We start from the raw sequence: 24193 nt of genomic DNA, 5'->3' as shown, positions 1-24193 counted from the left end.
TGAATAACTTAATATGGGATGTGTTGTCTTTTCCTGGTTTTAAAAGCCGCATTGCAGTAAAGTGATGCCATTTCCTACATTTACCAGACTGTTCTATTATTTGCTTTTACCCACTTGGTCTTTATACCCACATTACTTAATATTATTCATCAAAAATCTCAATTTGTAAATATTTTTGAAAAAAGCATGACCTCACCTCAATGGTCAAAGCTTAAACTACTGTCACCTCGCAAAACTAACTAATACAAATTTGCTTTTAATTTAAGACATATGCTATGCATAAAAGTGAACAACTTTTTGTGGCAATAACAGCAGCAGGTGTGTCAGAAATGCACAGTGACATGGTGAAGACATCACATTTATGGATGTTTTGTCCTCAGGATTATAATCCCCTGACTAGCCACCAGAGAGAGCGCTTTCCAAAGAATCTGCTTCATTTTATTATCAACTTGCACTGACGTCTCTATGTATTAAAACACTGCCTTCAGTGAAAGTAATGACAATGCATTACTTTCTCTGTTGATCTGTAAAATTGTATCTTGATAAGCACCACAATGAGTAGGTTGACGGCAAGGCATGTGTTGTACAAAGGAAATATCAAGTAACCAACACTTCTTAAGACTGTTTTATTAGTTACCTCCCAGCAGAAACAACCATGTCTTACAAGCACAGAAATGCACTGGTACAGTACAAGAGGCACCTGTTTGGTTCTTTCACAGGAAGCTACATGGTGGAGAGGATTCATCACAAGGACATTATGTGAAGTTACTAAAAAAGGGTGTTAAAATTTCTAATGCAAAATGTATCCAACACATACAGCACATAGTTGAACTTATAGAGGCACAAACAGTAGTTTCACCCATATTAAAGTGTACATAGTTAATAGTTCATATGACAATAAAAGAATAAATACCAAATAACACAATGTTCACCATAAATATGTAGATCATTAACAATATCTCAACAATGTTTAGTCAAACTGAAAATACTACGTATTTCATGAAAGCAGACAAAAAGTGAGTAAAGAGGTGCAATCAGTATATCAAATAAAGTAGTTTTGTATATTTTTAATTATCACCGAGATAATCTGATGATATGGTAACGGCTCAACATGTGTCATTTGTGACTTTAAAAAAATAAAGAAATAAAGAATAAACTCTACTTGGCACAGTAGCTTTTCGCCAAAGAACTGTTGAACTTGGTAGTACAAATCTGTATACATACAACAGCTATAATATCTAAATTTTTGGTTTTGATGCCAGTGTAAAACTCTCCAAGCCAATGAACAAAAAATGGGTCCCTCGAATAGTGACATTAATGTTTTGGCACATACATGATATCAAGCTAAAGTATATTTTTTTATTACACATTATTTATTTGGGCTGATAGAGTGAAGACTATAAATTCTCAATATAGAACAAATACAGTATGAGCAACTAAAATTATTTAAGATTGATTGAAAATGTTTTGCTTATCAAAACCTTTAGTTATTTTATGTACAGTAACAATGTGAGCGTACCTAGTCCAAAAATGTATCAAACTGGAATATCACTAACCTCTACGATTTATAAAACACTTCACTACTGTGTCTACGCTAAAAAAATAGTGAGGTCACAACAGATCATGGTCAAGCAGAAACAAGCATGAGAGAGCAATGGTACAGCCTCATCATATTATAAATATCTATATGTCTACGGATAGATTATAATTTTTTCATTTGACCTGGTCCATTTCATCCCTGCCTCAGAATGTGTGACATTTACTGAAGCTTCTGTTAGATGAAAATCGTGGTGTTTTAGTGTTGTATTCGAACTGTTAAGCTTTAAATAACTGTGGTGGACTGTGTGTCTGTGGGCTTCCTCGACAGGAACCACACCTTCATCGGTTCCTTCTTTCCTTTCATGGTGACGGGGCCCCGATACTCCAAATTAAACTGAGGGTCAGCGTTCTCTGCAGACTGCAAACACCTGGAATACAACGTCAACACCATAAATCACTGTATGGTCCGGGGGGATTCTGTATCTTATTTTCACGAATGCCATGATAACACTTTTGAGTCGACAAAGAACATCAAATTCACTAAAACACACCTACTGGTTTATAGTTTAAATTGATTAGAACCTATCCTTCATGTCTAACACTGATATTTTCTTGACAAATGACTTATAATACTGTTTAACCAAGTCTACAGCCAGTGATAAAATCTAAACAAGATTTGACATGAATGACAAAACTGATGACAATATGTAATTGTACTTCTACTTACCGGTACGTATATTCTGAGACGTTTATTTTTCCTTTCTCACCAGTAGTTTCTGTACGACTCGTGAGGTTGACCGCATTTCCAAAAAGGCAATATCTGGGCATCCTCTGGCCAATCACCCCAGTCACCACTTCTCCGGTGTGGATCCCAATAGTAATCTGGAAAAGAAAGGAGAATGAAAAAGGAGACTTCCACCGTCTGTCAGTTCTATTATAACCAGAGTAAATAAATATGCCAAAGATATACTGGCAGCAAGCTTAAATATTTATTATAGCATAAACAGAGCACTGATCGTTAGTTATCTGCAGTCAATTCATTACTTAAAGCAGCACATGACAGACTGATGATTTATCTTCAAAACTGTGGTAACGAAATATTCGAAAAGCCTAGCATTCAAATAAACCTGTGTAAATGTAAAATCAAGGAGGTAAATGAGTTGTGCTCCACAGAAAGAGAGAAAACAAATGCAAGCAACTGTCCAGCTGAATGCTTCTCTTAGTTTGTTGGCACAAATTCTTAAAGCTAGCGACTGAAAAGCTGCAATATTTGGTGGGTGGATATGTAAGGTTAACTTTGCCAGGAATCACTCCATGAACAACATTTTTTATGTATATATTTAGGTTTTGCAAAACCTATTTTAGGTTGCAAAAAGCTGGCAATTCCAAAAGCAGCCCCAGACAATCTACAGACTAATATTTACACTTGAACTTGTAGGCACTTCAGTGCTTGTTGTCTTCAGAGCATGAACATGCTGAGAGTGTCTGAGACAGATGATGATCTATTTTTAGACATAGGATTGTGAGATGATTTGAGTCTGTTTCTGCTGCTAAACCGGACTCCACTTCTGCCAGTGCCATGTCCCAAAATAAACAGCCTTTTGTTAACAAGACATGATTTTCCAAAGTCAAGTCTCAACAGTCATTGATACAATAACAATCTCCAACAGTCGGTTAAACAAAAGTCTGCTGTTTTTTATCCAACTTTTGTCTGTGCGTTACTTCAGCGTGGAAATATTTCCACCTGATACAATTATGCTAAAGATACAATTATGCTAAAATCAATCACAAAATCCTTGCGGGTAAAGTGTTGGTCATATTAGGTTGACTGCCAGTTAGCAGTATTTGTCAGGTCTGACACTGTCTTTTAATGTATGAATTTTCTGAGCAATATTAAGAAACCAACTCCAAAATGACTAAATTATATGTGCCAAAACAACAGACGCATTGCTAAAAACAAACTGCTAAATAATTAAACGTGCAAAGTAAAACAGTCATACAGTATACAATAAATATTGCTAATGTGCACACACACACACACACACAAACCATCTGCCAATCTGAAAATTAATTGTGAGATTTTTGTGGCCAAAAGTATGGCAGTCTAGCATGTTATTTGGATAATTTAAAAGAATTAGAGAAATATGACGTTGAAAATATAAAATACTATAAAACTAATTTGGTGTTTACTCAGTATAGCTTATGAATAAACATACAAATGACATTATTTAGAGTTTGGCAGTTTTGGCAGTTTATCATACAGACCTTAAATAAGTACATAGCCAATATAATACAGAAAAACATTTCTGAAACCTATCACACCTGTACTGGTTGATCATCGACTTTGACTTGTCCAGCAATCTCCAGCATATCAAGAGCGAGATGGCAGATGGACTTGGCGTGGTGTGTGCACGGCTCTGGAAGGCCGCTCACTGTCATGTACTTATCACCAACTGTTTCCACCTGTATGAAGACAAACATTTTGTAATTATTCATGTGAATTTTATCAGAACCAATTTTATCTTTTGTAATTACTTTCAGTTTGTGTAAAATCATCTGTTCCCACTGTGCTACAAAAGGTTTATTTTATGCACTGTGCAGCTAGAAATAAACTGAAACACCCTGAAATAAACACTTAAACACTTACATCAGCTTTAAGACATTCGGGGCCTCTTTGAGCCCTGCTAAAACCCTAGGACCACCTAGCCATTCAGCTTGTAGAGTAAATATTACTTCTTTTGGTGACCCAGTGCCTGAAGCCGATCCCGTGGAAGTGCCAAGGTCTGTTTGACTTCTTAAAGTGCATTCTTGTCTGAAAGCCTGGAGTGTAAATCTGCTGCATGAGGCCTATAAAATGGCACAGTCCCACTGTAAAACTACACTGTGTTTTAGAAGTTAATACTACTCTTTTTATGGGGAAAAACTAAAGTCAACTAAATACTCTTGCTGACTTGTATGTGCATAATTGCGTAACAATATTCACCAATATGGTCTGTGTGCTTCACTGGTACATTTAAGCTGAAGAACCAGCTCTGAACACAGCAGTTAAAAGCCCTAAAATTCTCAATTTTAGTTTAATCTAGTGTCATTTGCTGCATAGGTCCATCTCTTCTATTTACTGAGAGAAATGTACACAAATGCATGATATACTGTCATGGTAAAATTCTTGCTTCCAACCTTGTATACATAAGGGTTGTTCCGAGAGTCTGTCAGGATGTCAAAACGTGTGTAAACATCATTGAGCAGATTGACTATCTTGATGGCTCCCTCGGCCGAGGCGTGCTTGCTGCAGAAGGCATTGAATCCTACAATGCCACTAAAGAGGATAGTCAAGTTGTCGTAGCGTTTTGCTGGGACAGGCCGCTTGTGTCGCAGCTCATTGGCAACAGACGGCGGCAGGACGGAATAGAGCAATCTAAAAAAGGGAGGAAGAGAAATGAACATTTTAAGCAAAAGCGTAGTTATGGTGTACTCGAGCAGCAGATTGATGGGCCTGGGCTGCCAGACTAAAGTCCATCCTTTGGATCAGCATTTTATTTGCTCACCCACCACCTTTTGGTCATTTCGCTATACAAGCTGCTCTCAGATGGGAGGGTGGTGTTTCTATGGTAACTGCTTAGATCATGGCTGCCTGTTTAAAGTGAAATACCTTCCATGATGCGTCATCATTTTAAGACACATGATACATACAGAACAGATAGCGGTCACTCTCAAAATCTATACATGGTAGTATATTTACCCAGGAGACGAGACTATACATATTCATCTGTATGATCTTTAACAATCCACACCCAAGGGCGTGTTTTTCTCTTAGTATGGTACACACCTGAATAGCAGCAAAAACAGTATAAATGTATGTTTTCATTATCATAAAACACTGTGTTTTAAAGCTTTTAAAAGGCAAAGACATCGCAGCAGCAGTCCTCTTAAATATTTAGAGAGGAGCCATGAATTCTAATCCATGTTCATGTCCCAAGGCGCATTGAGACCGGAGAATGGTGAGAATAATAATCTAGAGATCCAAGAGGCAGAGGGAAAGTCCTTTCCTATATGAAGATAGGGAGCAGTCTTAATAAAGACCACGCTCCACCTCTGTGCTGCTCTCCAGCTGTCACACACTGCTGTGCCAAATTACTATGACAGGCCCTTTTCTGTCCCCAACCCAACTGTCTTCACCATAACAGGGACTGAAGAGTAGCTAAGGCAAGCATCAACTTTAAGTATAACAATAGATTTTGACTCTAGGTGGTCCTACTGTCCTACGTAGCCTCAACATAACTGTATGGGAGTGACACCTGTTAGTTGTCCTGCTGTATCTGTATCTTGTTTCTTGTCTCAAGTCCGTCCATAAAAGGGTATACTTGAAGACACGACTCTTTTACCTCCCTAAAGACGGATTCATAAACAATCTTTGCCACCTATTTTTCCAACAGAGAAAACTGTTCTTGTTTTGAGTTTGAGGTTGACTCACAACCTACAGATGACGGGGCTTACGTATACTGTAAAATTACACATAATTATGACTTTAATATGCAACTACACTAAGGGGATCACAATATAAATTCAAGGGATTATTACATAATTAACAAATTAGGACAAATGAGAAAACATATTTTTCTGGTACATAACTTTACGAGATTCGTCTTATCTTTGCTTTTTACTAGGTACATTCTATGTAGTTTTACCTCCATCGGGCATCTAAAAATATTTAAATTAAACTATTTGTGCATGTCTGGAGGCGGAGCTGTCTGAGGAGGAGCCTGGCTTGATTTGAGCCTGTGTATATATGGGATTGAGTTTGGGTGCGAGCTCTTTGCTTTACCTGGGCTTTCTACAGGAAACAGTTGTTTGAGTGAAAATGTGAGATTCCATGCTCGTAGTGCATTTATGTGTGCTGTACCTTGATGCTTGAGTTATGTATGATAAGTTAGAATGATTGTAATTCTTGTCAATTATAGCAGATACTTGCATATGTGTTAAAGTGTATGACGATAATGCATGCATGGTACATACAAATCTTCTGTTAAAATAAAACCAGAATTGATTGTGCCAGCCTCACCTGCCCTACCACCTGTTCATGTAAATAATGGTCTCTTCCTTGTGCCTGACTGCACATCCATAGTGTTAATCACAGTACCTGGTAATCCGCTTACCGCTATTACAGTCCTGATTGGGGAATATTCTACAATTTGAGAACATAAGAAATAATTCTTTGCTTGAACTCTTTGAGGGTTCACAGGTCAACTTTCCAAACAAAGGTTAGGAACCACTGGCGCAAAAGACTCACTTTTGACAAACCACACATATGAGTGATTTTATGAATAACATAGTTTGAGTGGTGTAAAACTATACCTTCAAGTATATTTTCAATTCTGACATTGCTGAGGTTGGATCAAAAATATCTAGCAGGTTTGAATATCTTTTCTTATACTAAAAGCTGCAGTTTACACCTGAGCAATAGTCTAACCTGTCTGTCTTTTTCTTTTCGTCCTCCAGGGCCCTGAGTGTGTGCTGCAGACGATCTGTCAGGATTTCCAGCTCCTGGGTCAGCTTGTACTCCTCACGAAACTGCTCCCCAAGCAGCACCAGGTCACGCGTGGCGTCATGTAGCGGGATGTCGCTCAGGTAAAGCCCCCTTCGTGTGAGATCATCCAGGTTCATAACACTAGACAAACACAGAGAGGAGAAAACAGATACTCATTTGGTATTCTTTATGTTAGTTATTTTCACAACGAAATGGCATAAACTGTTTGATTTGTGTCTGTGGGTAAAAGGAAAACTGCAGTCTTTTTTCTGTGAGATCACTGTTGTCCTTTCAGGGCCAAGACTACTGTCTCCAGATAAATGTTCCTGTTAAGTGTGAGGTCAGACACAATGTTGTATGAGTGTTATCAGGTCAGGTGAATAAGCATGCTCTTATGTTTCTGGCCCTGTTATATCCTGTCAGGCAGTAACCTTTTATGAAGACATAGATCTTGTCCTCTGCAAAGTATCTTTGATCTGTGAGGACAAGATCTCTTGAACTAAATTGTTTGATTGTGTAACTGCATTAAATACAGAATCATATTGCCCTTACTGAGATTAAGTACATATTGGAATTAATACCATTACTGCAGTGGCGTCTCCCTACAACATGAGCATGTTTAGTATTACTTATCCTGTGCAGACAGTTTTATAATGTCTTCTTATAATGAAAGTAAAACAAAGATTGCACAAAATGGAAATCTGTAGTTTGATTGGCTTGGACGTTACAGAGGTTGCTATCAAGTTGCATTGTGGGATATGTAAGATCCATTATTGTTGGAGCTTGACCCATACTTATCTAACCTTCAACTTCATCGACTCCTAAATTGCTGTAATACCCTTTTCAAATGAGGCACACCATTGTACTGGGTGACGCATCCCTTTATTAAGGTGAGCATGAGCACAATAGTTTACTTTAGTTCAATCTCACAATTACTAACTTGCTGCCATAATATACTTGCTGTTACATATTGATCTGCATCTGAAAATAGTCCCCAACAAATGCACTGTTTACTCCTGTTTGAGTAAGATTTACTAAAAGCTAAAGTGCCCAGATGTTTTAGGTTTGAGACCCCTTTTTTAACACTAAAGTATTCAGCCCAATAGCCATTTGTATTTAATTAGCAGTAGGGAATAAATAGTATTGAGAAGGACCAACGCATTGTAGGTTACCTACAAATTGTAATAACTTCTCTAAAATTCTAGTTTATGTAAATAGAGGGTTTTTATTTCTATATGCATAGAACAGCAACGGCTTTCATCAAAATGAATAAACTAACTAAAATTTAGAATTTCAGGACGGTAATCTTTGCCAGAAACTGGTGCGTTCTTCTTCAGTGGGTCAAAGATAATCTGTGTTTTTGATGTGTGTATATTCACTCTGTGCTTCTGTCGGGACAGACTGTGAGTTTACCTGGGTGAGCAAAGAAAAAGGATGTTCTCCGCCTCTGGCAAGTAAATCATCTGTCCTTTCAATCTTAGACAGCTGATCTCCACCCCCGTCAGCTCGTCCTCGTTCTCTACAGTCTCCACATTCAGCAAGCCCTCCTGTCAGGATTACATCACACTTATGAATATTGCATTATATTTTCTTCTCTAAATCTGCTTCAATAATGCGCACTCTTTATTTTTAAATCTGTATGTTTTTTGCTTAAAGTGTCACATGCATCATCCCCCATTCGAGAGTAGAATTTCAGATGTGTGTAAAGAAAAAATATCAACTTTTTAGTATCCCAGGAGTGCCAGCACTTTGAGACTAGTGTCTTCACGCTTTTTCACTACCACGCTTTTTCAAGGCATGGTAGTAATTATTTTAACACCCATGCATTTTCCATCTTGAGCTTATGTTTGATTTCTAACTGAAATCTGTGCTTCTTAATGCCTACAAAAAAATAATAATAATAATAAATATTTTCTCAGTTTCTGAACTTTTTTGGAAATATCTGTCTTGCATGCAAGATAAAAAAAACTGCATTTCTCAGGATATTTAGACCGTTGCACTCCTTGCTTTATGCATAAACTGCCATATAAAATGGTATGTCACTTTCTTTTATTGATCAGTTGTTTGCATGCTTCTGAGCATATAAACAATATAATCCATAGTGTTGATGAAACCCACAGAGTCAAAGTCTTATGCAGATGCTAAAAATATCAGTGAGCTCATAAATATCAATATTTAAAACTATAAACACATTCTGTCATGTTCAGTCAAACCCTGTTTTGATCATAGTGTCTAAAAGAATGCTAATATGAGAAAATTATTGACGTGATTGGCCAACAATGCTGTGACAAAAAAGCATTAAATGGCATGTCTACCTTGCTGCGCAGAACGAAGACGGTGTTGATGTGGGAAAGGATGCCATTAAAGCTGAAGTCAATGTGAGGGCGGACCAAAGAAAAAACTGAAGGGAGGATACAGGTGCCAGGCTGGAGCTGGGGAATAAAATATGTACATATTTCAAATGAGATTAGAATGTTCTTGCTTTATCTATATAATTAATTACTGCTGCATCCACAACTAAGTCGGACTCTGAGACAGGTACAAGTCAAACTAAAACATAATCAAGAGCTGACTTTATGAAATGGTGTTTGCTGCATGTAAAGCAGACTTTTACATAATCCACACCTGAGGCAGGACTCGATAAATGGCGTTCCCACACTGTGTGAGCATCAGGTCTTTGTCAAACATCAGGTGGAATGGGAAGGCCTTGCAAAAGGTGTACGGACTGATCCGGGTCTCCTGTGTACCATTCTCCTCAAAGCCGTCCAGGTCCTCGTAGAAAGCCTCTTCCTCTGATTCCTTCTCCTCAATCAGAAACTTGATGTGGTCGCACTCCTTGCTTTTTGGTTGGATCATCTGAATCGGGTGAAGTTAAATAACAGATCAGAAATTGAGGTTGATAACATTGAGTTAAACTTGACTATATTATTGTACCACATGGTTACAGCAATATATTGTTTTTAATTTCACCCACGAAATATCAGTTCCATTAATATTATTCCATTAATGATGATATTGGGTCTATTATAGAATCAAGACGGTGCAAAATGACATTCAGTGGGTTTATGGGCATAAAGCCTGCTGACGTAAAGCTGCTGTCTCTGCACCCTGTTGCCACAGCAACAGTGGCTAATATTTCCAGAAATTGGGTGTCACATTTGGAGCGTCTGCCATTTTCCTTTTTTTGCATTATACACACAATGGCTGAAAAATATGATCCTGTCTGTACAATATCATTAGGTTTCAGAAAAAATGTCGCTCCTTTTTAAAATGAAGAATGAACTCCAGCCAAAGTACAGAGGACGTCATGAGAGTAACAGACTGCAGTTATTGGTACAGTCTACAGGCTGTAAAATGTGGGTGCACATTAACAAACAAATACAAATATCAATGACAGTTTATGATATAGAGTTTTGTCATACTAGTTTAGAGAAAATCTTATTTGTGCCAAGATAAAAAATATGGATCTCTCCTTTGGATGAATTATCTATTAAACATGCAGTCAATGGCCAATTTAAATTCATCCACAGTTTGACAAAGTTAAAATAAAACTGCGGAAGAAAACAACTCACTGAAAAGACTCCCAAGCTAGACACTATAACTTGGATCTAAAAATATCCTCTGACTCACAGACATTAGCCAAAAAACTTGCTGCTGAACTGCAGTTGTCACAGCGCAGCACTGTTCCCGTTTGGGTGTTTTGGAACAACCTATTATCTAATCTTCACACTATTACGCCTTGAATCATATTCTGAAACAAAACATTTCAGGGACTAAAAGACTATATTGAATATTGAACCATAAATTGGGAGAGGAACACAGAAACACGTAAAAGCCTCGTCATTCATAATCAGAAGCAAAGTGAGCCATTAGAGCACCAAATAAGGAACAAAAACAGCAAAGTAGACCTTCATCTCTATCTCTGTCCCATGGATTTGTTGAGCGACCGTTTTAATGATGCCAATCACGATGTCTTGCAGGCCTTCTCTCTCTGAGTAGTAGTGAAGAATCAGATTGTTCCCCTTCTCTGCATCGGTGCAGCGGAACGAGGGAGCCCTCATCCCAGGATAAATGGTGCCCAAGTGGTCATGTAGAGCATCCAAATTCTGAAAATATAGATAAAAGAAGAAATATGCAACATCCAAACACACCACCAGTAATTAAAACATGACTATGGTATAATAAGTTTGTATAAGAGGTTCGTATAGAGGTATAATGATGCTGTATAAACAATCATTAAAGAAGTACGGGACTTTACAAAATTAATATTAACAATAATTAATAATATTAATTAATACTGGAGCGGTGGAGGCTGAGATCTGACTGACTTTGAGTCCCAAGTATAGGTCAAAAAGGCAGGCTCCTACATTTCCCATAATGCAAAAACAATAGCATCTTTAATTAGACCCTTCCTGCCCGGTAAATGTCCACGTCTTTCAAATTCTATAGCCCCAGTTATTAACGCAGACTTTCTGTGAAAAACAGAAGACATTATACAACATTTTTCATGTTGTGTAAACTGACGGTATGTGTAGAGTACCCCTTTAAACATGTTGGTTAATATCAGTATCCAGATCTCCAATATCCAAAGAGGAGTGAGCCTACCTGCAGGAATTCACGAACATTTGATCCCAACACTCGCAAGATGGTGTCATATCCCGATTCTTGGCAAAATTCAAAAAACATCTTCCCAAACATCTGCAAGATGTCTCCTGCATCGATCTCTGAAATACAGACAGGATCACATCAGTATCTCAGCTTTTGATGCAAATTCTACATCACATGTCCAGAAATCTTTCTCCCAATAACTGGAAAAAGCCTGCTGTCACTTACTGAGAACTTTACTTGCAGCAGCAACGAGGTCGTATGTTTTGCCATCTTCATATATGATTCTAACGAGAAACTGACCCTCGATATCAAGCTGAGCCTCCCTCCTGAAAACAAAGTGAAGCCACCAATTACGAGCAAATGTCACAGCAGAAATAAAAAGTAATTGTAGGCAACCAAAGGCTTTGCCTGTTTTTAATTGGTTTTCTATTGATGTTTATATCACAGAGGGACTTCTATAAACAGGAATAATACAACTTATTTGTCTTATTTGTGGCCAGACATTGTGAGCTGTTTTAATTTCTCATTAGAAAAGGTTTCAATATTGCTTTGAAGGGGTTTTAAAACTACACTGTTGAACAAGTCCAAACAGGTTTTGAGCTACTGTAGGTCATTTGCAAAAAGCACAGCTCCAAGCTCTATTTATACATTTGACAACCTTTTTTTGAAAATTGTCAGAAAACCTAATGAGGTTCTGATTAGTCCTGTTTAGCTGAGAAAACAGTAAGGATTTACAGCCCCGAGCAGCAGCCGCCATTTCATCAGAATGTGTAACAGCTGAGAAAACATACCAAGCCTTGAAAGCTTTTGTAAAGAAAATAAGAATTTATTTTTAAATGATTCAGCTCACCAAAAACAGACCAAACATGATAAATTGAGCATTAAATAACAATGTTTTACATTTGCAAAGATAACAAAAGATGCTGTAGAGAGCTTCAGTTATTTTTGTGGTGGCTGAAGAATGACCACTCTAATAACATGTACATAATGCTGCTGCTGCGTCTTTTTTTTCCTGTTTGTTTGTTGTTTCAAAACATTTTTAGACAGGGTCATGTCCAGGGCAGTTTGAGCCAAATATTTTAACATTTAACATTTTAACATTTAACATGCAAAAATGATGTTGACATTATAGTGGAAGACATTCATCCTACGGATATGTGTTGGAATGGGGTGCACCACATTCTCCCAATAGCTACATTGGTTGGCAGGGCATTTACTTTATTTATATATTTACATGTATTCCCCCACCAGAGTTGTATTATTGGTAGTCTGTCCAGTGAAAACCATGTATCTCCTAATTTGGTGATTTTTTTTTTTTTTTTTTTAGATCAAATTAAGGGTTGGGAAAATTCTCCTACTTCTACAATTTTTTTCTTAGTGATTGATAATTTGGAATGTTTGATTTAATGTTCCACTTTTCAACGACAACTCTGACTTCATTTAAGGGTTCCTGGTTAAATTTTTTTCTGGGGGATGGTGGGACTCAGTATTTATAAAACCCTGGCTTGTACTTGTACATTACGGGGTGACCGTGGCTAAGTGGAGAGCAGGTCCGCCTTTCAATCAAAGGGTCGGCGGTACGATCTCCTGCTCTGCTTGTCAATGTGTCAATGTGTCAATGTGTCCTTGAGCAAGACACTTAACCCCAAAATTGCTGCGTCTACGGTGAGTAGCTAGATACAGAATTGTAAGTCGCTTTGGATAAAAGCGTCTGCTAAATGACCATAATGTAATGTAATGTTATAGAATATGATACATTGTTTTCAATTAAACTACCCAAAACGATATAAAGCCACCTCGGCCAGCCACAACAATACATTTGATACTCCACATTAATGCTTTAATAATAATAATAAAATAATATATCACTTACAGGCAGCATTTTACTTTGGATACTTTTCAGTTTGTTGATCATACTTGCATATTTGTACTTGTAATATGTTGAATGTATATGAGCACATTGTTATAATACTACTTTTCATCCAACAAATGTTTTCTGGCCTAAATTTCAGCCTGCAATAACTCAATTGTGTAAAAGTGAGGTTTCTGTTGGACACAATTTAAAATGTAATATTTACCAACTTTAACTGAGTTTCAGTGTTCGGCTGCAGAGGATGAAGGTTAATCATTACAGGAAAGGCAAATGACTATCACCGCTGTCGGGGAGCTGACTGTACAATAGCCCTGTGTTGTGTTGATGTCTGGTTGGCCACAGTGTAACCTATGATACCACCAGGGCCGAATAGTAAACACTAGATACACAAACTCACTTGATATCTTCCCACACTTCCGGACCGTAATTCCTTAAAACGAGGAGCTCCAAGGCGTGATTCACAAAACCATACTGTAAATTTAGAATAAAAAAATAGAAAAACACGAGCAACGTCAATATTATGTCATGGAAACACAGTTTTTATGAAACATACCTATATATGTACGCATGTTTTTAAACTATATGCAACGCTTAAAATACATGTTAATATGCACAGTTCACTATAATCAGGGAAATTATTAGGTGCATAGCGGCATACAGGAAATGTCAAACGCAAACGCACCCCCGTCGCGCGACAAACAACTATTTTACCAGCAATAAAACATAATACAAAATACTAATAAACATACCATGATGACAGACGCTCTTCTTTTTCCTTATTTTTAAGCAAAATCCGTAGAATATGACTCAACCTTCACAGCTTGGTACAGATGCTGAGTGTCTCTGCGTCCATTCCCCCTTAGTTTTCTCAGCCGGTAACTGACAGGGAGTCTGTCCAATAGCAAATCAGAAAGGGTCTTACGTAAGATGTCCTCGACCAATGAGAACACAGCTGCGTTGTCCAACTGATGCTGTTGAACCTGAAATCTCCGCAAGCAGCTACATAGTTTCTAATATGTAACATGTTTTACTCTATTAACTTTACAAGCAATGTTAACGGCGTACTGTACACATACATATATTTGATATTTTTCTAAAAAGTTGCATGGCAAACATTCTTAAAACATATCTTATCCTTTGGAGGGAGTACTTCTGTCTCTTGCTTTAGTAACAGGAGCAATACCACAAAGTATTTTGTTTTGTTTTTACAAATACGAGTCATGCATTCAAAATGTAGATAAAGTAAAAAAATGAAAAGGGTAAAAAATAATATTATTTGGTTAAAGTAAATATGTATTATCAGCTAAATTTACTTAAAAAGTAAAAGAACACATAATGCACAATGACTGGTTTCAGAAGGAAATTCTAATATATAAATTATATATACATATAGGCCTACATACATATAGGCCTATTTCGTAATTGTATTACTATTATTGATGCTTTAACATCTAAATAACAATTTATTGCTGCTGCAGGTCAAAGGGGAGCTAATTCGAACAACTTTATATGTTAAATCGCTAACAATACAGCATAGTCTAACGAGCTGTATCATATGTTTTTCTTTTATGTAAAAACGTAATCTCAAAATATACTGCTAACTACAGTACAGCTGCTTTGCATAATGTAAAAGTGCTAAAGTAATGTGAAAATACCTGAAAATTGTAATTAAAGATACAAGTGCCTGACTTGAGTAAATGCACTAATTTCCATCATTGCATATCGTGTCAGATAAGTTTTTTTGTCAATAACGTAAATTAACATTGCAAATCTTAGTTACATATTACAATATTTTAAACGCTGAAGAGTCGCTTAAGTATGTTCATGTCAATATTTATTGCGCTTTGATTACATTACAATAATTAGTAAAGCACATCATTATGAGGAATAGTAGAACATTCATTGTATCTTGTTGTGTAGTGTTCTCGCTGAATAGGAAAGGAGTGCAATAAACCCAATGTATAAACATGTGTACAATGGGGAAAAAAAGTAAAAAATACATGTATTTTACTTGTATTAGGAAAACGCGATCTTTGAATACTATGTCTAATAAATGGAAGTCTCAGTTACATGTTATTACAAATATATATGGAGTTTGAGCCCCGATCTTGTGGAATAAATTGAGCAAAGAAAACAAAGCAGGTAGAACTAACATGAAACATATGTGATCCCGCCTGTATACTTCCCATAAGGCACCTAAATCTGTTCTGCATCACATCATTTGATTAGAGGAATGAATCTCAGTTTAAGAAGGCTGGACGTCTCCTTAATCTTTGATTAACTTTATCATTTGCTTCAGCTTTTCCAGATTGTTTGTCATGAAATGTTCCACTGAAACACAAAGCCATCTGAGTTTCAATCTTGATTTCTTCTGCCGTACAAACAGTCCAAGGTGCTTTCAGCAGGTCTGGACAGATGTGAATGGACCAGTAAGATATTTACAGAAAACAATCTTGATCAAATAAACCAGTTTGTTTAGCAACATCACTTTGAGGATCAACATACAAAATGTATTTCTATATCATATTAAACAAGACAACATATTTAATTCTTTACAGCAAAGCAGAAGCATCTACTGATATGTCATGAAAAACGGTATGCCCTCTTCGGCCACATTTAGCACATTTTTGTGTTGTACCTCTTAAATGTTAAAATTGACAAAACAGTCAAAGAAAGCCACTTTTTTACATCATATCTATTTGCAGAGATGACTCATTCTGGAAGAAAAATGAAGGAAGTGAGTATTTCTCTGCGCTACAACTGTACGATGGATAATTGAGACGACACTCATGTTTGACAGCAAACTGACATGTCTGTAATTAAGCAGCTGCAAGAGTTTGACTTATAGGCTTGAAAATATCAATATCTAAACAACCTCAACCAAAATATACAAGGTGTTCGCACTGTGTTCACTGGACACATTTACATTTTGTCATATCTAACGTTTTTGGGCTGCGCAGCAGCTTGACTTCCTTTCAGAGTCAGTTTTGAAGGTGGCCTCCAAAAAGTAACAAACACCAGGGATGTCTTCTGGGAAGTTGGCCGGAAGCTCCTGTCTGCTCCTGGGGACAAAGACAAACTCTGGCCGACCCTCTAGCAATCTGGGACAAAGAGCACACAAATAAAACATGAGTCTAACACAATGTGGCAAATTATTTGACACAAGAGGAAACACAGTGCTGTTCTAAAAGTTAAAATTCCTGTCTAAAGCAGTTTCTATTTTTGTATCGCTGCAACAACCACTTCTGGAAGCATACGATGTCATGCAGTATTGGCTCTAATCTGACATTTATTTGTTTTTTGTGTCTTTCAGTCAAAGAAAATGTTTTAGAGGAGAGTTATGCAGGAATTATTTGTAACCTGGATTGGCTGTGTTACTTCACCTGTGGGTTGTAGGGCTGATGTTGATTTTACTTGGCAGGCTGCAGGATTCAAACTTGTTGGCAAGTGAGACATTGTTCCCGAAAAGGCAGTAGCGAGGCATCCTCACTCCAACTACACCAGCCAGTACAGAACCAGTGTGGAGGCCAATACGTATCTGAGGGAAAATACATCATTCAACATAATTCAGGCTTCTAAAAATAACCCACCTGCTGCTGTAAATACTTGCTAGAGCACAAATTCTGACAAAAAAAATATTCAGCAGCAAATGTACTCCTTTTAAAGGTACCCTGCAGAGTTTCTGACCACTAGTAGAGCTACGGAGTTATGCTTTTTATGAGTGGGTCCCGGTTTTGTTTGGATCATGCATGCACCTGACGCACATCCTGCCTTCACTGTCACGCTGTTATGTTCATCCACAGTTAGTGGGAGAAATATGCAAACAAAGGGAGTGAAGGTAAAAACTAGACGGTAAACATGGATGTACTGTAAGCATGCATGATGTAAAATACTTTTAATAAACAGCATTGTAAATGTTTTATGAGGAAGGAAATGCACTTGAAACATTTGTTAGGATACAGAAAATGTGCTTAGTGTAAACAACTTTCTGAATCCATCAGGTACTGCAGATACATGTTTTTGAGAATCAACTGTTTTGATATATGTTAATTGTTTCCAGTGTTGTAAGTGGTTACAGTTACCATAGAATAATCATTAATTAAAAAGCCAATTTTGGTGCCAAGTAAGACAGTAAGATGAGTTTACAAAAGTTGTTTTTATTTAGGACAGATTGACATTTTTAGAAAAACAATCATTTTAAAATGTAAATAAAATAAAATGCTACAAATATACTATCTACCATACATGAATTTTTTAGAACAAAACATCTTAACTCAAGACACCATACTTTTTGATACTTACAATTTGCAGGCTGATTGATTTATTCAACATATCTTTTTAGTTTACATTTGTTACTTTTAGTTCATTAATTTAGTAGCTTTACATAAAGAATTTATAATAGTACAGTAACATACTGAAGCATAATGTAGAGAGTTGATTTCCTGATTTACTTCATGGTTAATGTTATGTTAAATTCTCTACAGACATAGAAGATAATTCCAAGACATGAAAACATGTTCACTGACAGCAACTACTCTGCTGGAGAAGGGTTAATTACCTTTAAAATGAAAGGCTATTCTTTTTAGACTTAGACTATATGAAAACTCTCTGGTGTTGCTAGAAGTTAGATAAAGTTGATAAATGAGTATTATGCCAACCAATTCTTGACCCATACCTGTATTGGTTCTCCATTCGGTGTCATAACTTCGTCTGAAAGCTCCATCATCTTTAAGGCCATGAGTGCAATTTGGACAGCGTGAGTCTCACTCTCCTTGTGTAGGCCACCAGCTACACAGTATGCATCACCAATAGTCTCCACCTGAATACAGTAGATGATCATTAAACATGATTTCTAACCTAGCAACTGAGACAGAAGATTTCAGATGCTGTGTGTGCCCCCTGCTACCCTCCTTCCTTAACAGTGAATCTACACAATGCTCTAGTCCTGAAAGTATAAACTTGATCAAAAATCTACTTTGCCATGAATACAATAAGCCTTGAGCAAAATCACAAATGTGAAGAAGACATTCATCAAAATCTCTTCACAATCTGACTCGCTCTACATCATGCAGCAGAAGACAAAGGGGAAATAAAAGGGGATGAGGGGAAATAAAACTTAAATTCTAATAGCACTTGATCCCTGGTCATATTAAAAAGTCCAAAAGGTTTTTCGTCTTCTTCTTCCTCTACTTTGAACCTCTAAATCTGGACCGGAGAGCACTCAACAGCTATGTGACAGATACAAAGTGAGACTATTTTTAGGCTAATACATGTGGAGTGGAAACAGGGTCCTGAAGGAACCTCTGACTTCCTAGCGTTTTACGAGATATTTGTCAAACATGCTGCTCTCTCTGTTATGCTTCCGTGACACCTTGATTACATTATCCAACCTCCCTGTAGATTAGCAGCCTTTGGCAGACACCAGAGGAGTTGGTTGAGCTTTAGTCTCTGTTTTTTTCAACCTGTTGTGGAACAGTATTATTTTGTTTAAAAACAAATTGAATGTGAAGGCAAATTATTTTTATAAATCTGTTTTTTTAATCTGTGAGCTACTGTAGTTTTTGAATTCTTAACGTTTTGACATAGGTTTTTGTCACAGCTACAGTTACTTTTGAAAAATGAGCATTAAAAGCCATAGCAACTGTACCATTATGCAAACTGAGGTTGTGACCTGTATAATGCGTCTTGGAATTTGAGGGGGTTTGAAGCTGATTCTGATCATTTTTAGGCCAAATATCAAAATCTATGTGTACAGAAATATCACAATATCAGAAGTTTTTTATTTTTTTAACCTTCACCACAATTACATACTGTACCTGGCATTGCAGGGACGACATTAGAAAAACATTTAGGGAGGTTACATTTACAAAGAATATAATTGACTGTCAACTGTTAATTAATGAATAAAATCTGAAATGTGATTTGTTTAAATATACTGGCTAGAGGGTACCTAAAGAATTAGATAAAAACTGTTATTTGGTCAAACATTTAGCAGAAAATAATATTTATAAGGGTGTACATTTAATTGCCTAAAAGTATTATCGCATCTTAGATTGTATTAAACAAATATACTTGGATGTTAGTATTGTACCATGTCATTCACACTTTGCCATAAGAAGCATACTAGTTTGACATAAGGCCAAGAATGTTCACCACCAGCTGATGGTGCTTGTTTCTTGAACCTTGATACTAAAGGCTTTTGATACTGAAACCTAAATTACATTTTAACATTTTGTGACAAAACTGTATGAACGTAACTGTCTAAGGTCAGCTACTTCTGAAATGTCTCATATATTCTCAACACAGCAGTTGTAATAGATAAAAAAAAACATAGGTTAAAGGGTTAACTTTGTCATCAGCTCTTACAAATCAAAATAATGCTCAGCAGTATACTCCTTTATTCCATTAACTTACCTTATAAACATCAAGCTCCCCACACTCGTGGTCAAACCTGGTGTACAGCTCACTGAGCATGGTTATCACTTGCATCGGGGTACAGCTTGAACAAACAGCAGTGAAGCCTACAATGTCAGAGAAGAGCATTGTGACTCGGTCAAACTTCTTGGCCTGCACCGTTTGGCCCTGCCACAGCTGCTGTGCCACAGTGCCGGGGAAGATGGAGAAGAGGAGGTCAACTGTCTTCTTCTTCTCCTCCTCCAGTGCCTGGTGAGCATGCTCCAAGGCTGCCTTGGCCTTCCCCAGACGTTTCTTCAAACCGTCCTGGGCTTTGGCCTGTTCACCCACCATCACTACGTCACGCAATGCGTTATGAATAGGGATGTCTGACAGGTAGAGGCCGCGGCCTGTTAGCTCCTCCAGCTTATCCACACATGGTGAGCCCAAGAACAAGATGGCGTTGGACTCTGAAGCATAGATCATCTGACCTTTGAGGTCCATGAGCTGAAATGAAAGATCAGAGTAATGTTAATTTTTCCACCAGCTGTCAGCCACAACAATAAACAGTGTCAAAAGGTTTATTTATGTTCCAGTGGGTCAAAATAAATCCCATCTAACCCAAGTAAATCTTTTACTAGCCACGGTCAAAATATTGGACAACAACTATTGGAAGGATTGCCATTAAATTTTGTACAGACATTCATGATTCCCAGAGAATGAAACCTACCAACTTAAGGGATCCTCTGACCTTTCCTTTAGGGCCACCATTAGGTGACATTTGTGGTTCAAAGGGAAATGTCTTGACAACTTTTTGGGAATTTGGTGCAGACATTTCTTTGTGAACCTTGGAGATCTCCTGACCTTTCATCAAGCGCCATCATGAGGTCAAAGTTTAATGTCTGCAGTACTTTGGCTCAAAATGAATGACATTCCCATCAACATCAACTGTCTACAGCTGATTTTAACATTTGCATGCCAATACCTTAAACTAAGATGGTTAACATGGCAAACATCATCATTAGTGTTTAGTGCTGACTTTAATGATAAATAATACATGAGCAATTACAAACCTAATAATTCCTCATGTAGTAACTGGAAGTATTTAAGGATTCAGAAATGAAACCAATGACTCTATTTTGAAGCAAAATACTTCCTACTTTTCATCTTTTTTTAATTATTATTCTGACACCAGCCTCATGCCAGTTATTACGTTTACTTTACCACGACTGCAAAAGATCAGCGATATGTTTGGACCTTAACTTTTAGCACATTGTTTTCTTATTACAGCCTCACAGAGCCACATTCATGCCGGAGTATTTTGAAATTTGTCACATAATTAATGTTGAACATTATGTTTGTGAGCACTGACTTGTCAGCTGAGTAATGCATCATGAACCCCAGATGCCAGAGACGGAGACCCTTACTGATATTTACCTGTTTTAATTACAATCTAGTAAAACTGCCGCTGGAAGACTAGTGTTATATTAAGTGGAAGCATCACTGGCTGAATGTTATTATACCACTGCCATGTTTACTCACTGATATATATTTTATCTCATCATGATGACCAATTGCTGTGCAACCTCACATAAATAGCATGAGCATGGCTGTGCCTTTGATGGATGAAATGGTTTGACATTTGCTTCTGATCTCCGTTGGGGGTATAATGTTGATCTCTACCTCAGGCCAAGTGCACCCGAGTACAACACTAATAAGCTCTGCTGCTTATAAATAGCACAATTTTTTTCCTTTCTATTTTACTATCAAGACAATGACCAGAGGACATTTTCTGCCTCATTAGTCAGTGATGTCACTTTTGAAGTTATATCTCCCAGATATGTTGACATACCTTCCCTGTGTTATCTGTGATGGAGACTCCATGCTTGATCCGAATGATAAACTGTGTGTTTAGCATGGTCAGAATACCTTGAAAGGTACATTTGATCTGGGGAGAGACAATAGAGAATTGTTCTTGGAACGTAGAGGACCTCCTCAGTCCATCCTTCCTGAGCAGTCTCTTCCTGAGCCCGTGTCCTATTTGTACCAGAACCAAGTCCTGGTCCAGGATCAGATGGAAAGGGAAGATGGTGGAGAACAGAGAGGTAGGAAGGGTTCCAGCTGAGGTAGCCCGCAACGGACTGGGGCTCAGATTTTTAGCATCCTTAACTACAACTGTGTACAGAAGACTGGGCTGCGGGCTGGACTGCAAGATGCTGTCTTTAGCACCGGCATGGTCCATTAACACATCCACAGTGGTGTGATACAGCAGGCGGGCAGCAGCTTTGATGACTCCAGGGAAGAAGAGCTCAGTGGTCGGGTGGGGGTTGAAGAAATAGACAGTAAGCAGACCTGCATCCTTGTCTAAGCACAGCACCGACGGTTGGTTTACACAATCCTCTCTGTCCGGGTTGGGCGGCGTGCTGCTCTGTTTCAACAAGACATTGAAGCTGTTGAGGAAGTCGTGGAGAGCTCCCCCCACCACCCTCAAAATGTGTCCGTCCTCCTCATAACACATGTTGAAGAGCTCCTCGCCAAGAGAAACTTGCAAAGCTTCCATTTGGATTGCTGTCGGTCAAATGACAGGAAACGGGTAAAGATGTGAAGCCCACGAATATCCAATTTTATATTCAGAATTTTAAAATAAAACATATTTTATTATTTGCACTTCAGATTTTGCATTACCTGTTTTTGTTGAGTAAATGTTCATCATTTTGACTAAATGTTCCGGCTCATCAGTGCAACTGTGATAGTCTGTACAACACATGATTGGACTGCGAGACAGAAATATCAAAGTCAGACACTTAAATTTCTCAGTGGACAATATTTTTTTTCAAAATATCTGACTTAAGTCCCAACTACCTATAATTTTCTTTATCAGATAATCCGCCAAACACTTTCTCAATTAATTGACGCTTTGTTTTGCCTGATCTGCAATCAGCTTAATGTTTGACATTTTTTTGATAATTTAATTATCTTCTTGGCATTTATGATAATATTGTGTTTTTCAGCAGATATGTAAGGGACTCTACCTCCGGAAATCCATAGCAGTATGCATTACACCTTATTGTCAGTCGAAATAAATTTGTAAGGGATATTAATGTAAACAGAGGGCCAAGTAATGCAGTCTCATCTTTTTTGTTATTGTGGATGCAAGATATCTGCAGCAGTAGTAGTAGTAATGAAAGCAGTCTACAAGGAGTAGTGTAGTTATTATGGTGGCAGCTGTATTTAAAACACAGGTGTTACCTTTCAGAGTCCCTGGTTTGATCTGAGAGTCTCATCATTCGTTGGAGGGCAGTGTGCAGCCTTTGAAACTGTATGACAAAGTGTTCAGCGAGTTAAAGGTCATCGTCTGGCAGAGACTGAGCAGCAGCTTGAAATGCAGAAAACGCCCACAAATAATATTGTTTTTAAAAGCATCTTTATATCAGTAATGATGTCTGTGCGTTGAGGCAGACATGCGACAAACACACAACTGCAGTCAAGCTGGGTTTTTTCTTCATAAATACATGTTAATCATACTGTAGTTATCGCATGGTTTGAATATCACTAAATCAAACTCACCTCGGGACATGCCAATTTTCGGATGCTCTCCCCAAGTGTATGCAGGTTAACTTTACCTCTGCTTGTCTTCTGTTGAGGTAGATCCTCACCTATTTTTCCGTGCACGTCCTTAGAAATAGGCAATAAATCCGCGGCGTCAGTTGAGCGCTCCTCAAAGTCTCCGAGCTCATTATTTTTGGTGCTGCTGGAGAATGGACAGTCTCCAGATATCTTCAGCTCTTTCAGCTTCGCGCAGAACATCTCCCCCGCTGTATAATCCCCTGGCTCTGCTGCTCTTCTTACCTAATTTCGGAGGGAGACAGTCCTGGTCGAACAGCTGCGGTCTCTGGGAGAAATTCCATCATCTGGTGTGCTCATCCAAGATACCTTTCTCGCGACTCGCTGATTCAAATGATCAGCACCAAAGCCAGAGACCACATACAATATTCATTGAAATCTGCACGGGCAAATGATGGCAGGGAACTATGACTGCCAAAAGCCAATGAGAAACTGAAGAAAAAAGAGCAGTAGGCCAATCCATGCGCACATGGGGCTGGTTTAGCTGAACAACCTATCAGCAATAAGAACTTCTTTCCAGGCGACTCCTCGCATGCAGTAGACTTTTTTATTTAGATTAGTATATTCTGGTACCCATCATACCAGACTGGTCCCCCTACTAACGAACGATCATATTATATTCACATGGGTCT

The 24193-nt window shown here is 37.8% G+C and overlaps 2 protein-coding genes across 2 annotated transcripts; both read right to left on the bottom strand.

Annotated features, from left to right (window-relative positions):
• Positions 1–607: 607 nt before the first annotated feature.
• Positions 608–14407, bottom strand: gucy1b1 (guanylate cyclase 1 soluble subunit beta 1). The gene is made up of 13 exons (XM_068726766.1): positions 14294–14407; positions 13942–14015; positions 11897–11997; positions 11669–11787; positions 10972–11169; positions 9689–9919; positions 9379–9495; positions 8477–8610; positions 7007–7204; positions 4717–4954; positions 3862–4002; positions 2267–2421; positions 608–1967 (listed from the first exon to the last, which is right to left on the bottom strand). Exons 1-13 carry the CDS (start codon positions 14294–14296, stop codon positions 1823–1825), a joined length of 1854 nt encoding a protein of 617 aa, XP_068582867.1. The 5' UTR covers positions 14297–14407; the 3' UTR covers positions 608–1822.
• Positions 14408–15370: 963 nt separating this feature from the next.
• gucy1a1 (guanylate cyclase 1 soluble subunit alpha 1) lies at positions 15371–23949 on the bottom strand. Its single transcript, XM_068726765.1, has 8 exons — positions 23505–23949; positions 23187–23254; positions 22623–22711; positions 21790–22505; positions 19959–20444; positions 18220–18363; positions 16928–17082; positions 15371–16645 (listed from the first exon to the last, which is right to left on the bottom strand). The coding sequence occupies exons 1-8, from the start codon at positions 23742–23744 to the stop codon at positions 16483–16485; spliced, it is 2061 nt and encodes a 686-aa protein (XP_068582866.1). The 5' UTR covers positions 23745–23949; the 3' UTR covers positions 15371–16482.
• Positions 23950–24193: the final 244 nt, after the last annotated feature.

This window comes from Cebidichthys violaceus, unplaced genomic scaffold, assembly GCF_023349555.1.
Source record: "Cebidichthys violaceus isolate CVI_PGR_0920_01 unplaced genomic scaffold, fCebVio1.0.p SCAF_4, whole genome shotgun sequence".
In the NCBI taxonomy this organism is placed as follows: Eukaryota; Metazoa; Chordata; class Actinopteri; order Perciformes; family Stichaeidae; genus Cebidichthys; species Cebidichthys violaceus.
Note: the sequence above shows the minus strand (reverse complement) of the source record. Positions and strands in the feature narration are given on the sequence as shown.

Bases quoted from the DNA above. Each gene is read 5' to 3' on its own strand.
- gucy1b1 (XM_068726766.1), bottom strand. The intron at 8,611-9,378 runs GTAGACATGCCA...TAATCCTGACAG, and splicing joins TCTTCGTTCTGCGCAGCAAG to GAGGGCTTGCTGAATGTGGA. The intron at 4,003-4,716 runs GTTGGAAGCAAG...GTCTTCATACAG, and splicing joins ACAACCCTTATGTATACAAG to GTGGAAACAGTTGGTGATAA.
- gucy1a1 (XM_068726765.1), bottom strand. From the start codon at position 23,744: ATGTTCTGCGCGAAGCTGAAAGAGCTGAAGATATCTGGAGACTGTCCA. The intron at 20,445-21,789 runs GTATGTCAACAT...CTTTCATTTCAG, and splicing joins TCACAGATAACACAGGGAAG to CTCATGGACCTCAAAGGTCA. The intron at 18,364-19,958 runs GTAAGTTAATGG...TACTGTATTCAG, and splicing joins GGGAGCTTGATGTTTATAAG to GTGGAGACTATTGGTGATGC.